Here is a 16,804-nt window from a genome sequence, read left to right as displayed (position 1 = left end):
CCAGGCAGAATTTCTACTTATCGGTAGTGCAAAAAAAAACTGTACTCCAGAAAAGATACTTATACAAAGAGAGCAATGTAAATAAACAAAGAAATATAAACAAACAGTACAATACAGAAAAAAAAATCAGTAATAAATAACGTGCAAAGAATCCTTAAATGACTTGTTTTGAAGTCTGATGGTGGCAGGGTATCAACTGTTCCTGATCCTGGTGGTGCAAGACTTGTGGCATCTATACCTCTTTGCTGGTGGCAGCTAATGAGAACAGTGCATGTCCTGGGTGGTGTGGATCCATTTTTAAAAAAATGTTTAATTTTTTATTTTACATAAGAAAATTAACAATTATAAAATTTCAATAATAATATACATATAAATATTTAATTTTTTATATAACAAAAGAAAAACGCACATTCAAAAACCCTAACTCTACTCCTTTCTGTTCCCCCCCCCCCCTTTATTAAATACCTTTTTCGTACAATGACAGAACTCACAATTAGATTAACCTCAAGATTCAGGGAGAGTTCACTTTTGAATTTGGCAACATTATTACCAACATAGTGGTTGCCATATTTTAAGAAATGTATTGCACTTGTTCCTTAAATTATATGTTATTTTTTTCCCATTGGTGTACAGCTATCCATCTCTGCTATCCACCTCGCTAAGGTAACTGGAGAGTCCAACTTCCACGTGATTGCAATACACCTTTTTGGCCACTGCTGGTGCAATTTTAATGAACAAAATGTGAAACTCTGTAAGATCGTTACTATGTCCATAAAATTCCCTAAAAAATAATGTAAAGGTCACCCTTGTAATTCTTGTTAATACTTCAGAGATTTCTTGCCAAAAAGGTCTAAACTTCACACATGACCAAGCTGGGGCTGTGGGGATCCTTGAAGATTGTTGCAGCTCTCCCACAGCAGCATTCCCTGTAGATTTTCTTGATGATGGGGAGAGTTTTGCCTGTGATGCATTGGACTGTGTCCACTACCCTTTTGCAGAGCTTCTGCTCAGAGGTATTGGTGCCCTCATACCAGGCCGTGATGCAGCTGATAAGCACACTTTAGATTATACATCTGTAGAAGTTTGCTAAGGTTTTTCGATGTCATGCCAAACCTCCGCAAACTCCCGAGGAAGTAGAGGTGATGATGTACTTTCTTCATGATTACATTACTATGTTCATATAGTTAACTGGTTACCCTTTCAAAATTATGATTGTATCTGGTTGTATCCTCTCAAAAATAGGGTTTTCAGGATATCTGTCCTTTGCTCTCCATTGAGTTCTGTAAAAAGATCCTGTTGAAGGGGCTGAGGAAGCCAAATGTGCAATTACAGAATAATCCAAATCATGGACCAGTGGTGAGGCAGGTCAGGCTGCACTAGGAGAGGTGGGCATGAGGGAGCTCCAATTAGTGTCCAGTACTTGCAGGTTCAATGTGAGTTGGGCCCTTGCATTAAATCACCTTTTATTTAGTTCACAGATTAAAATCTTGAAAACGTATGGGGTTATTTTCATAATTAGTGGCTTGTAGATGATGTTTAATTTGCCCGGGACGGTAACCAGTGTTCCCTGGCACAATCTGTCATAGGGCTGCCCGAAAGTTGAAAGTAATATTTCTGACAGAGTGTCTGCTTGTGATTTCTTCCCACCCTGACGCATGGGCTTCAGTCAGCTAGAATGTGGCTTAATTTTGCATTGGACACTGCATTGGGTAAAGTAGTTTTGATTAAAAATTTGCTGTTGGTATAATTTTTCCTTAAAGTAGTTTACTCAATTAGACTTTACAGCACCAATGATTGGGACCGGGGTTCAAAACCTGTGCAAACTGTAAGGAGTTTGTACATTCTTCCCCGTCTGTGTGTGTTTTCCCCAGGGGCTCTGGTTTCTTCCCCCCATTCAAAATGAGCTGGGCGCATAGATTAATTGGGTGTAAATTGGGTGGCACGGATTCGTAGGCTGAAATGGTATATTTAAATTTAAATTTAAATTCTCATCTAATTTCTAAAGTTTGTAAATAAGAACATACCGTCTGTGATTTTAAAAAAATACAATGCTGGAGAAACTCAGCAGGTCAAACAGTGTACTTTATAGAGCAAAAATAAAGATACATAACCAACATTTCAGGCTTGAGTCCTTTATCAAAGTATGAGAAAAATGTAGGCAGGTGAGAGAGGGGGAGGTGTGTCATGTTGCAGGTGACGGATCATTTCCAGGCCATTTGATTCATAGTTATTTTAACCAGTGGTAGGTTTTCCTACATTGTAGTAACAATGGCCTGGCTTTACAAAGAAATCAAAATCAGGCATAGGTTTCTAAAGATGCTTCTGGCAGTTCAATTAGTTGTTGGGAAGTCTCCATAAAGAAAACATGAAAGGAACTTAATCTGCACATCTATTTTCCTTGATTTTGTATTGAAATATAAATACTTTCTCTTTCAGGTTTACAAAAATCCAGAACACAAAGATAACCATGAAGCAAGATGGGATTAACTCCTTGAAATACAAACTGGTGAACATAACCAAGTACCCGATGTACACAAACATCACAGTGGACATTGGCACTCCACCACCTCGGGTTTCAAGGGGATAGTAGGCCACATTGTTCTCATGCAAACAGTTTTCCTGTTACTTCTTGTCTCGTTATGGACGGTCTTTCTGTCTGTCATTCTCTGTCTTTCTCTGCCTATCTTTCCAAAGAATTACAATAAGTAAAACATAAAATAAAGAAAACTAACAAAGCATGTGGAAGTGAGAGGCAAGAAAATGTCCTCTTGCTCTATAAGAATGCTGAAATCCTGCCTTCTGGAATTGTGAGATGTAATCGGACAAGACCAGGTTGCACTGATCTGGGAAGATTTATTCTTTTTTAAATTCTTTTATTTGTGTGAAATCAAGTGGAACATGAAATTCTGTTCAATCTCTAGTACTGTTAACAAAATCCTTGGCCTCTTTGAAGATGGCTTCCTCTAACAAAAAAAAACTTGCTCTGAATCTGGCTTCCTGGAGTGTCATTGCCCCAAAATCTTGAGGCAGATTCCTTTAGTTGCTGGTGAGATCTTACATTTCAAGAAGATGTGCCTGTGAGGTCATTGTGGGTCACACCTATTTTAACTCTTTGAGTGCTGAATATTCTTTGCAGCTTTCAGAATCGCTGTATGCTCAATTTTTCTACCATATAACATAAAAAAGTTTCTTGTAAATTTCTAATATTGAATGTTATAAAATTATTAAAAAACAAAATTAAAGGAAAATATAAAAATCTCTGGATTTACAAGATTTGATAAACAAATAGACAGAAAGTGCAGCCTTGTGTTTTTTTTTATACACCTTATTCATTACTCAAATTTAAATAATCTCACCTTTGCAATAAAAATGTATATTAATGAAGCATCATCTCAGGGTATTCTTGGGCCAGTGAAGAACTTTATTGAAATGCAGTCACTTGGAAAGAAACAGCAATAGCTGACTGAATGTGACAAGGGCTCGCAAATGGCAATGTGATATTTAACATAATCTGTTTAAATAATGTTCGTCACCGAGCTTGGTGGTTGTTTTTGCTTATTTAATTCAAAAGCTAAATTGAATCCTTGATAATGGAGGGGCACCTTTTACTATTAATAGCTTGCAGATGAATTTTAATGTGTCTTGAACAGTAATCAGAAACCTTCTAAGGTAGCTTCCTGGGATTAAGAATGACTTGCTTCTGGTTTAATTCTGTGGGTTCTGAGATGGTTGATAATGCTAATGTAAAATGAGGCAGCAGGAGCTTGATGGGAAAACCAGGTGGAGAGTTTGGGAAGTAAAGCGACCTTATTTTCTGTGTAAGTTGGATACTCACATAAATTTGAAGTCCTCAGTGCCATCCTAAACATTCTGATAAAGGAGTTAAATGATCCTTCTGTGACCTGCAGATGTCTAAACTTAGCTGGGATAATGGCAGTTAGGTTTCCCATTGAAGCAAATTCCCAGGGGACACTGTTATTGAGTTGCCCACTCGAACTGGGATCCAAGTGTGGGTGGAAATATTGACCACCATCTTGCTGTGCACTGAATCTTGAAATCTGGGTGATTCTCCAGCTTCATTTCTTTCTCCAGTCGAAATCATACTGTTCACTGTTTTGCAGCAAAGTAGGTCATTTTAAAGTGAAATCGCTGCAGTAAATGCAGCAGACAACTGGTGCATTGTAAGCTCACACAAATTTAGACATACAGCGGTTACAGGCCCTTTCATCCTATGAACCCACTGCTCCCCTCCATACACCAATTAACCTACAACCCCTGTACATTTTTGAAAGGTGGGTGAAAACCCACACAGACATGGGAAGAACATGCAAACTTCTTACAGATAGCGCCAGATTTGAACCCGGGTCGGCTGGTGCTGTAATGGCATTGCACTAACTGCTGCCCAAGTCTGACAACTAGATACTCTGCTCCTCTAATGCTGGGATATGATAAATATTCCCCAGACATTTTTGATGCAGTACTACAGAACATTTTCCATGCACTTAAAGGCAGCAGGTGAACCTTTATATAACATCCTGTAGCAGCTGCGAACCAAGTTGTAACCCGTCTCATGAAATGGCCAGCGAACGCAGCGATCGCAAGGGTCCCACGCAGACCATAAGCCATCGTCCCACATGACTTCCTGCATGGTGGGAAACAGTGGGCAACGGTGGGATCATCAGCCAATCGGGGGCTGGCGCTGTGATGACGTCACTCCTATCGTCAGAGGCAGGGAATATAAACAGAGCTGGCAGAGCAATAAATCAGTCTTTGACCTCGACTGTATGTGTGTATGTTTGTATATTGTTCTTTCTCCACACTTCATGTAGCACGCATGCTACATTGGTGACTCCAACAGGTCTAACAGGTAGTTGGACTCGAAGATAATGGACCAAGTAGCTGTCCACATGGTCTGCCTAAAGCTGCTAACATTCTGTGTGTTACAGACACACATGTGGTTCGAACAGGCCAAGGTCCAGTTCCACCTTCGACAAATCGCCGATGTCGACTTCCTTGACATTGTTAGTGAGATTGCTCGACCAGGACACTGCAGTGAGGGTCATCGATTTTCTACGGCAGCCTCCGGAGGAAGGAAAATACGTTGCCCTCTGTGGTGATACAACCACAGCACTGGGCCGCGTGCCTACCAGCCTACTGCAGGGGTGACCTCTGTACCTGCAGATAGTCAACCTGGGAGGCTGACACCACCTGGCCGGCTGTCAATCACCAACCTATAGATAGACTTGAGTGTCCCCTCCTGGGCCAGTCACACACATGGAGCCATCGCAATACGACAACTAGTGTACACAGTTTAAGTGGATTAAAGCCTGTTGTACAGTCTTTCCTGTGTTTTGTGTCTGGTTGCTGCACAACAGCACACCACACCCTCAAACAGCTACTAACTACACTTTCAGGGTATCACCGCATGAGTGCACCACCCGCTTGCTGCACATGGATGGGGTTTGGGGGACAAGGCCAAATCTGCTCTCATGAGTGAGATGCTCGCACTCGCTGAGGGGCACAAGCCTGTCTGCTCTTTGAGCAGATGTTCCTGGAAGAGCTGCCTGAAGATATCTGATGCTTGCTTGCTGACAAGGACTTCAGCGACCCAAGGAAGGTCGCAACTTGGGCAGACTTGCTCTGGAGACCGAAGAAAGAAAACGACGCCTCGGTGAAACAGATCACCAAGCCCCGACCCCAGCTGGCAACATAGCAGATAGAGAAGCAAGTGGACTCCCCCACCCAGCCACATTGCTATTATCGTCAACGGAGGGGTGTGGGGGTCTGTCGATGCCACCCACCCTGGGTATTTCTGGGAAATGCCATGGCCAACCAGCATTAATGTTGCAGTGGTTGGCCAGTGTGACAGCCTCCTCCACATGTGGGACTCTCTGTCAGGAAGACAATTCCTCATGGGCGCTGGTACCAAAATAAATATCCTCCCACCATGGTCTATGACATCCAGATCGCCAAGCCAGTCCCGGCACTGAGGGCAGCAAACAGCACCTCTATACAAACTTATGCCACCCGCACCATCTCCCTATGATTTGCTGGCCACCGACTTAAGTTGTCTTTTACTGTTGCAGCAGTGGTGCAATCACTCCTGGGAGCCAATTTCTTGCATGCACACTGCCTGCTGGTAGACTTAAAAGGGTGGTATTTGGTGCAAGCCAGGACTTTTCAGACGATGCCCCTGGGGGAAGCCAAGCTACCGGCGCCCACCTCAGTTCTGTCACGTTGTCCGACGACACCTACACATGCATTCTGGCGGAGTTCCCCTCAATCGTGGTGCCACAATTCTCCTCCACGGAACCAAAACAATGGGTGAGGCACATCCTCATCGAGGTCCCTCCGCTCCATGCCAGGGCACGCCGCCTTTCCCTCAAAATGCTTGCCATCACCAAAGAGGAATTTAAGAAAATGGAGGAGTTGGGGATAGTGTGGCGGTCAGACAGCCCCTGGGCCTCCTCATGCACATGGTCCAAAGGCAGCAGGAGTGTGGAGGCCGTGTGGTGATTACTGATGCCTCAATGAGACCAGCACACTGGACAGATACCCCATGCCCAATATCTAGGACATTACCACCAACTTATAAGGGGCACGGGTGTTTTCAAAAGTCGATTTAATCAGGGGTTATCATCAAATCCCAGTGCACCCCAAGGACATACTCAAAACTGCTATAACCACCCCCCTTCAGCCTGTTCAAATTCATGACAATGCCCTTCGGCCTTAAGAATGCTGCTCAGATTTTTAAGCGGCTGATGGACATAATGGGTCGGGATTTCCCATTCATGTTCATCTACTTGGACGATATCCTTATTGGCAGCCTCAACCATTCAGAGCACACGGCCCACCTCAGACAAATATTCACCCACCTGCAGGGTTTCGGGTTGACCATTAACCCCACCAAATGTCATTTCAGGCACAATTGATTTCCTGGGGCATCTTATGGACAGGTACGGGACAAAACCACTGCCCGAGAAGGTGGAGGCTGTTCGGGGTTCACAAAACCTCACACTGTGAAGGAGCAGAAGGATTTCGCCAGTATGATTAACTTCTACAATCAATTCATACTTGCAACAGCTCAGGACATGTGTCCCCTTTTTGCACTCATGGCAGCGAAAAATAAAGGCATTGACTGGGACAGGGAGGCATTCCAGAAGGGGAAAGATGCCCTGGCTAACGCTACCTTCTGGTTCACCCGAGGCCAGAGGCACCAACCTTCTTTACGGTGGACACCTCCAGCACAGCAGTCGGAGGGGTCCTCAAACAGCTAATTGACAGAAAATGGCAGCCCCTGACCTTCTTTAGCAGGCACCTCTGGCCATTTGAACTTAAATACAGTGCCTTTGACTGGGAGCTATTAGTGCTGTACCTGGTGGTCAGATGCTTCCAATACTTCCTGGAAGGCAAACAATTCAAAGTTTTCACAGTCCACAAATCTTCGCCTTCCATAATGTCAGGCCCGTGATTGGCCAGGCAGGAGAAGTACCTTTCCTAGGTGTCTGAATTCACCACAGACATCCAACATATTGCCGCAAGAAGAACATGGAGGCTATTACACTCTCCTGTCCCGCCATCGAATCCATCCACGCACTATCCCAGGACATAGATTATTCAGCCCCAGCAAGGGCACAACATGACGACCCTGAGATCCCAACGTACATTACTGTGCTTTCCGGGCTGTGGCTGGAGGATGTCATCATCGACCCTGGCAACCAGATACTCCTCTGTGACCCCACCCCATCGTGCCAGCAGCATGGAGACGGCAGATCTTCAATGTGGTGGACAACCTGGTGCATCTGGCCATCAGAACTACAGTAAAGATGGTGGCCAACAGGTTCACCTGGCATGGGCTCTGCAAGCAGGTCAGTCAGTGGGCCAAAGCCTGCATCCTCTACCAGGCATCCAAAGTGCAAACTCACACTAAAGCACCTCCCCAGACTTTGAGCCAGGACATCATAGGTTCAGCCATATTCATGTCGACATCATGGGGCCACTACCGGTGGTTGACTGCTCCACAAGATGGCCTGAGGTGGTCCCGATGGCCGATATGACCACAGAGTCCTGCAACAGGGCACGAATCAACACTTGGGTGTTCAGGAACGTCTCACCTCCAACAGGGGAGCACAGTTTACCTTGGGGCTCTGGACGACATTAGCCAAACTGTTGGGAATCCAATTCCACCATAACATGACATACCACCTGCAGGCCAACAGGTTTGAGGAGCAGTTCCATAGACACTTAAAAGTAGCCATGATGGCCCAGCTCAAGGGGCCCAACTGGGCGGATGAACTGCCTTGGGTCCTTCTGGGGATATGCACCATGCTGAAAGAGGACTTTAATGCCTCCACAGCAGAAATGGTCTACAGCACACCCTTGGTAATCCAGGGGGAGTTCTTGGCCACTGCCAAGGATCCAGAAACCCCCATGGTTGCCCTGAAACAGCTGAGGGAAAGACTGGGTAGGTACCCTAGCCTTTCCACAGGCCCTGCCGCATGGCCATCCCAAATGTTTCATCCCTAAGGACTTGCACAGCTGTGAGTATGTTTTTGTGTGAAGGGGAACGCATAAGGCACCCTCCTAATGGCCATACGAGGAGCCGTACAGATTTCTCGGACACAATGGATCGATGTGTATATTGGACATTGCCGGCCAAGAGGAAACCTTCACCCTCAACTGTCTGAAACTGGCCCTTGTAGACATTAGTCACCCAGTCAAGGCTCAGCTCCTGCGACGCAGAGGTAGGCCGCCAAAAGTGGCATCAGACACTCCGATTGTCGATTCTGTGGGGGGAGGGGTCATGCAGTGGCCCGTGACCCGGCTCACAAAATGGCCAGTGAATGTGATGATTGCGGGAGCCCCACGTGGACCAATAGCCATTGTCCCACGTGACCTTCTTCATGGCGGGAAACAGCGTGCAACAGCGGGAACACCAGCCAGTTGGAGGCTGGTGCTGTGATGACATCACTCCTGTCTTCAGAGGCAGGGAATGAATATAAACAGAGCTGGTAGTGCAATAAATCAACCTCGACCTCGACTCAACTGTTTGTACGTTGTTCTTACTCCACACTTCAAGTAGCGTACACGCAACAACCCCTAAGACAAGTGCTCCCTTAGACCTGCACTGGAATGGCGACCTAGATGTTATAGTGATAAAATGTAGCTACAAACTAGTGACAAGTTATGGTGAACAATTTTTGAAGGGAAGAATGCAGAAGAGAAAACAATTGGGAAAGCAACCACACTTCCTACAGATGCCTACAGCTACTCTTGGATTCATCAGCATTCCAATGCATTGATCCATGTAGTCTGTGTTCAATGTACTTACCACTGATGACAACCAAGGAGAGAGTACTAAAAGTCAAATATATCAGTGCCAACCTTACTTGCAGCAACATTAAAAATGCCCTTACTTCTCAAAGTGCCAATTAAAAATAATTGCTTCTGTGAAATGTTTAAAACTGCATTTCATAATGTTAAAATAACAACCACATGACTCCAGACTTTATTAAGAAATTAGCACAATTAATTGGTGTGGAGTCAGGGATGTACAGGGTACCCCTCAATGAAATAAGGGCTGAGGGCCATGGTGTTGGAGCATGATGGGGGCAGCCTATTGTGGAAACTCTCTCTCTCTCTCTCTCTCTCTCCCCCTCCCCACCCAAAAACAAACTTCTGTTTCATTGGGTGCCTGAGATTTGGAATGTGGCACACCGGCAAATCATATACCACATCCTGCTCAGGTTTATAAATAGCTCTGTCTATTTCTACCGTATCAACCAAGCACAAGATTATCATGATAAATTCCCAGAATACAGTGAAAGAAATCACTGTGTCACAGTGGAAACATGGCAGTGCTTGAATAAAACATCCCAGCAAAGTAGAATAAGGTTGGCAGAGAATTTTATATAGGAGTAAATAAAAATTCACACAAATTAATATAGGTTGGGGATGTATCCTGGACTTCTGACACCACAGCTTGGATGGCTGAGGGAAGAAATTTGAGTCAGTATTTACAACATCATTATTTGTGTAATTCTAGTTTCTTCTGAAGAAGATAATGATTGTTAAGCTCATGTAATGGGCTACAAGACCGATCCACTGGAATGATCTCAAGTAAATAAAACTGCACATAATGACATAAATACTGACACTGAATTTCAAAATTACTTCCTGGAATTTACTTGCAGTATCTGAGCATTCCTAGCAAGGCCAATATTTTATACCCATTCCTCATTTCACTGGAGAACCAACTGAAGTGGTGACGTGGTGACAGTTACATGGATGGGAGGGGAATGGCGCAATAGGGAATGGGTACAGGTCAGTGGACTAGGCAAAATAATAGTTTGGCACAGACTAAAAGGGCCAGTTTTTCCATGTTATAATCTATAGTTTTATTGAATATTAAAATTTAATTCAAGATGATCTGTGGCAATATTTGTAATTATTCTTGGCAAATGGAGAAGGTAAGTGGTAATTTGATCAATAAGGTAGGACAAAACTGGTATTTTTCAGATATAATTTTGACATTCAATAGGTCAAGTAGCATCGGCAAGGAAAGAGTAAGTATGTTTTTGGAGGATGACGTTTCATCAGAACTTGAAAAAGTTACCTCGATCATTTCTGCACTTCTTATGAAACAGTGGGAAGGCCTTCAACTCATTGGGTTCATAATGGTTCCAAATAGAGTCATTTTATCGGTTTGATTCCACTTCAAAATCAGCATCTGTTGAAAGCATGTATTTTATCAACTCTAGTGGAAGAACTGTGACATGTGTGACTTAGTAGTAAATACTCATCTGTGTAACATAGATGCAGATATAGGTGACAGCTCCTGGACTAACCAAGGGTAGATGATGTAATGTGTGTCTCAGGTTATATGAAGTAAGAGCAAGAATAAAAGAATAAACATTATGCCTCTTTGGAACTGCTCAGGCCTATATAAAATGTACATTTAATTATTCCATGGATTATGACAAATATTTTGCTTTCAGCTGCAATACTTTGTTATTTCATTTTTCAAACTGATTAATCTGGGTTTTTGATTCTTTATCAGACAAATAGTTCAGTTGCACAGAAAATTATTTAGACAATGACAAGTTTATTCATCTACTTCCCATCAGATCAATGTTTAAGTTAAGATTTCGAGGAAAAAAAATCGTCAACTTCTCTTTCTGTGACAATATATTTTCTTGACATGATCTCTTGTGATCTAATGTGTCACAGATGAGAAAGAATCGGTATGTTTATGATCTCAGGCACAGAGTTTTTTAAAAAGTTACTACCTTTGACAGAATAATCAAGATTCATAAAGAATTAAACAAATCAGAAAAATCAGTAATGTTGAATTTATCCAATAATTGTCAGTGTGTAACTGTTTACATCCGGTACCGCACGGATGGCAGTCTCTTCAATCTGAGGCGCCTGCAAGCTCACACCAAGACACAAGAGAAACTTGTCCGTGAACTACTCTTTGCAGATGATGCCGCTTTAGTTGCCCATTCAGAGCCAGCTCTTCAGCGCTTGACGTCCTGCTTTGCGGAAACTGCCAAAATGTTTGGCCTGGAAGTCAGCCTGAAGAAAACTGAGGTCCTCCATCAGCCAGCTCCCCACCATGACTACCAGCCCCCCCACATCTCCATCGGGCACACAAAACTCAAAACGGTCAACCAGTTTACCTATCTCGGCTGCACCATTTCATCAGATGCAAGGATCGACAATGAGATAGACAACAGACTCGCCAAGGCAAATAGCGCCTTTGGAAGACTACACAAAAGAGTCTGGAAAAACAACCAACTGAAAAACCTCACAAAGATAAGCGTATACAGAGCCGTTGTCATACCCACACTCCTGTTCGGCTCCGAATCATGGGTCCTCTACCGGCACCACCTACGGCTCCTAGAACGCTTCCACCAGCGTTGTCTCCGCTCCATCCTCAACATCCATTGGAGCGCTCACACCCCTAACGTCGAGGTACTCGAGATGGCAGAGGTCGACAGCATCGAGTCCACGCTGCTGAAGATCCAGCTGCGCTGGATGGGTCACGTCTCCAGAATGGAGGACCATCGCCTTCCCAAGATCGTATTATATGGCGAGCTCTCCACTGGCCACCGTGACAGAGGTGCACCAAAGAAAAGGTACAAGGACTGCCTAAAGAAATCTCTTGGTGCCTGCCACATTGACCACCGCCAGTGGGCTGATAACGCCTCAAACCGTGCATCTTGGCGCCTCACAGTTTGGCGGGCAGCAGCCTCCTTTGAAGAAGACCGCAGAGCCCACCTCACTGACAAAAGGCAAAGGAGGAAAAACCCAACACCCAACCCCAACCAACCAATTTTCCCTTGCAACCGCTGCAATCGTGTCTGCCTGTCCCGCATCGGACTGGTCAGCCACAAACGAGCCTGCAGCTGACGTGGACTTTTTACCCCCTCCATAAATCTTCGTCCGCGAAGCCAAGCCAAAGAAGAAGAACATGTACTAAATCAATGCAAATAATGCTCTTTGTCAACAACAGATGAAAAATTAGGGTGAAAAGGAAGGGCACAGTTTTGAATCCAGCAACCTATCTGTAACAAAAAACCTTTAAAAAGAGGAACAAGTGATGAGATTCAGCAAAGCAATGAATGAAAGATTCCCATCCCCTTTTTCAAAGCCTCTTTTACCTTCCCTTGCAATATAAAAAAGTCCTGGAGAATGCAGCTCGAGATGGAGAGTCATCCTGATATAGTGCTAATCAAGAGAGACCAGAGATGCTGGAAGAATGGAGACACACACCAAATGCTGGTCAAGCAGCATCCATGGAAGGCAATAGATAGTTGATGTTTCGGGCTGAAAACTTTCATTATGGACAGCAAGGCCAGATGCCAGAAAAAAAAGGATGGGGGGGGGGGGTGGTGGGGGAGGGGAAGGAGCACAGGTTGGCAGGTGAAATGTGACCACAGGTAAATACATATAGAGACGGTGGTCCCAATGTGACACCATTGTCCCCATGCCGAAGAAGTCATCTGTGTCTTGCCTCAATGACTACTGTCCTGTCGCAGTCACATCCATTGTCATGAAGTGCTTTAGAGACTCGTCATGGGGCACATCAAGCTCCTGCTGTCTCCATCACTGGACCCCCTGCAGCTCACATACAGACCCAACTGCTCTACAGATGATGCTATCGTTACCACCCTCCATCTAGCCCAAGAGAGACTCGTATGTTTGGCTGGTGTTTGTCGACTTCAGTTCAACGTTAAACACAATTATACCTCAGTACCTCATAAGGAAGTTGAGCCTGCTGGGTCTAAACACCTTCCTCTGCAATTGGATTCTTGACTTCCTGTCGGGGAGACCTCAAGCAGTCCGGATCAGTAACAGCACTTCTAAGACCATCACACTGAGCACGCCCCCCCACCCCCATGGCTGTGTTCACTCTGCTGACCCACAACTGTGCAGCTAAACACAGCTCGAACCACATCAAGTTCACTGATGACACAACTGTGGTGGACCTTATTGGAAAGAATGATGAGCCAGCATTCAGAGATGAGGTGCCGTTGCTCACAGACTGGTGCAGAGCCAACAACCTGTACCTGAATGTTGTCGACTTCAGGAGGGCCAGTGGGACTATGGTCCACTGACCACTGATGGCTTGATCTTTGAGGTCATCAAAAGTATCAAGTTCCTTGGAGTGCACAGCGGAGAATCTCACCTTGTCCCTTAACACCAGCTCCATAGCCAAGAAATCCCAGCAGTGCCTCTACTTCCTGTAAAGGCTGAGGAAAGTTCATCTCCCACCCTCCATCCTCACTACATTCTACAGACAATGCATTGAGAGCATCCTGTGCAACTGCATCACCACTTAGTTTGGAAGCTGCACCACCTCAGACCGCAAGACCCTGTAGAGGATAGTGAAGTCAGCAGAAAAGATCATTTGGGGCTCTCTTCCTATCATGAAGGACATCTACTAAATTGGGATAAAAGTGAGATATTACCTATATCTGATGAGGACTACTCAGATTGTATGCAAATTACTAAATTTAAATGGTCAGATAAAATTAAGTATTTAAGTGTAATTGTTGATAAGGAGTATAAGAATTTATATGGTTTAACTTATTTACCTTTGTTAAATAAAATTGTCTGATTTAAATAGATGGAAATATTTACCATTAACATTGATTGGTCAGGTAAATTGTATCAAAATGAATATATATCATCGTATTCAGTACCCGTTTCAATCAATTCCATGTCCTATACTGGGGAAATTTTAAAAAGTATTAAATAAAGTGATACATTCTTTTTTTGTGGAAAGGCAAATTGTCTCGAGTATCGATGCAAAAACTAATGTGGATGTATGATTTGGGAGATCTTCAGTTATCACATTTTCAAAATTATTACCAGGCAGCGCAGTTGAAATTTATTAGTAGACTGTTTGATATCGACCAACCATTGATGTGGGCTTATGTGGAAATGGATCAGATACGGGAAAGATCAAAACATCATTTTATATATAAATGGAATATTTTGCTTTTACAAGCATATGTTACCCATACTGAGTCATTTGTTTAAAATATGGAGTAAATGGAATCAATTTATAGGTTCGAAGGATGTATATTTAATTAAAACTCCGTTATATTAAAATCAGTTAATTCCCTTTTCTATGTATAATCCTTATTTGAAAGATTGGGACTCAAAGGGTTTGGTATTAATTGAAGATTGTTTTGAAGTAGGTTCATTTCTTTCATTTGATAGACTTAGAGAGAAGTTTGGCATATCACAGAACATATTGTTTGCTTATTATCAAGTATGTGATTTTTTTAATGAACTGTTTTGGTCGGGAAATGATACTGCCAACACAATCGCAGTTTGAAATGTTACTTATGGATAAGGGAAAGAAAGGGTTTGTTTCTGAAATGTATTCGTTGTTGCAGGTAAAAATGAAGGTAGGTATATTGAGAAATAAATGGCAGTGTTTGGCAATGGCTAGGAAATGTATAGCAGTAACCTGGAAAAATGATGTGGAGTTAAATATACAAAGATGCCATAATGAAATTCAATCATGTTTACATTTAGAAAAAAATTAAATATAATTTGCAAAATAATTATTCTTTTTTTGAGAAAATGTGGACTCCGTATTTGGAATATATGAATTTAGATGTTAAGTATTTTTTTTAATTTTTGTTTTGATTGGTGAATTGATATATTGCAACCTAACCCACTTTGTTTATAAATACTTTTTAAGTGTATGTTAAGCTCTGAGGGGGGAGGGTTAGTAAGGGGTGGGATAATAGGGTGGAGGGTATAGGGGGTAGATTTAGATGGATTTGTTTTTCTTTGTATTTTGCATTTGTATTTTGTAAAATTTTAAATAAACTTTTCCAAAAAAAATAAAGGACATCTACAACACTCGATGCAGGCGAAAGGCAATAAATATTGTGAAGGACTCCACACGCCCCTCACGTAAACTGTTCTCCCTTCGGACCTCTGGTTAGCACTCGGGCCCTTATGTCCAGATTGGACTACAGTTTTTCCCCCAAGCCATCAGGCTCCTGAATTCCCAGAACATATGTGGAGAGTGTACCGTGGACTTTTACTATATACGTCTTAATATTTTAATGTGTCTAACTTTTATTTTAACTTATATTTCTGTAAATATGCTCCGTGATCCAGGAGAAACGCTATCTCGTCTTTACCATGTGAGCATGGTATGAGCGATAAATAAAGGTGACTTGATGTAGGTTCACAAAGTGGACCTACTGATATTGCCTACAAAAGTAAACCATTTTCCTAATTTTTCAGGTGGGTGAGGGCTAGATGGAGGGTGGTAATGATCGCATCATCTGTAGACCAGTTCTTGGTTTGCATTTGTTATATGTGTACGCCTTCTCCCAACAGATTTGTAATGTAAGTGCCTTAATTATGGTATCTGCCAGCATCAAGACCACTTGCATCATTCAGTCTCTCTTGGTCCCCCATCCACACATGGACGATTTTCTATTCTTCTCTGAAACTTAAAGTGCAGCACCCATTAAATGAGGGCATCATACTAAAGTTACAAATATAAGTTGCAGCTTATGATGACAATGAATTAATTCTAAAAGGTCACAATAAGGTAAATGTCCTATTGTGCTGGTTGCAGTATTTACAGGAACAGAAGGCCATTTTATGAACATAACTTCACTGAGAAACTGAAACGTCCTTGACAGCAGCAAGGAAGAAAAACTGCTTTTTCCTTGAATGGAAACTTGAAATAGAGTAAGAAATAGAAACCTTTTTGTTTCTTATTGCATTGGTTATCTGGACTTCTCATCAAACTACAGGCTTTTTAAGAATCCAATTGAATGTTGTAACATTGTTCACCTATTGTCAGAATTTTGGAAATATGAAAAACAATAATTATTAAACCATAATCTTAGGATGGTTTAATTAGAATAAATATCAGCTTCCATGTAAGTTTGCCCCAAAGGTTAATCAATCATGCAGGCATATGGCAGTTGTAAATAAGCACAGAATAACACATATGCTTGTACATGTACACAAACTGGGTAAATACTTCCAGACCACTCCGTTTTTTTTCAATATTATCAAGGCTGCATATTTTGGACAATAATGCATTCATTCCATCACAGTTCCTTAAATTCTTCTGATTAACCTCCTGATTTCCATAAATAGTTTGCTGAATATAATTTTCCTGCTTTCCATATCATATTTTTTTAAATAATGCTGGCATGGAAAGAAAGTTGTTAGCAGCAAAGAATATGTCGGTGTGTTCCTCACACACACCAGATACAAATTTACAAGCAAACAATCAGCAGGCAAAAAT

The 16,804-nt window shown here is 42.7% G+C and overlaps 1 protein-coding gene across 6 annotated transcripts in view; it reads left to right on the top strand.

The window, feature by feature from the left end:
• b4galt2 (UDP-Gal:betaGlcNAc beta 1,4- galactosyltransferase, polypeptide 2) overlaps positions 1-3,204 on the top strand; it is a 384,372-nt gene extending 381,168 nt beyond the window's left edge. For all 6 annotated transcript variants that reach the window (XM_069938861.1, XM_069938856.1, XM_069938855.1 and 3 more), the window contains one exon: positions 2,437-3,204. In XM_069938861.1, the coding sequence (XP_069794962.1) occupies positions 2,437-2,587 (151 nt within the window). In that variant the 3' untranslated portion in view covers positions 2,588-3,204. The remainder of the gene's footprint in view (positions 1-2,436) is intronic.
• Positions 3,205-16,804: the final 13,600 nt, after the last annotated feature.

This window comes from Narcine bancroftii, chromosome 5 (genome assembly GCF_036971445.1).
Source record: "Narcine bancroftii isolate sNarBan1 chromosome 5, sNarBan1.hap1, whole genome shotgun sequence".
Classification (NCBI taxonomy): domain Eukaryota; kingdom Metazoa; phylum Chordata; class Chondrichthyes; order Torpediniformes; family Narcinidae; genus Narcine; species Narcine bancroftii.
The sequence above is the reverse complement of the archived record's forward strand: the minus strand, read 5'-3'. Positions and strand labels throughout refer to the sequence as shown.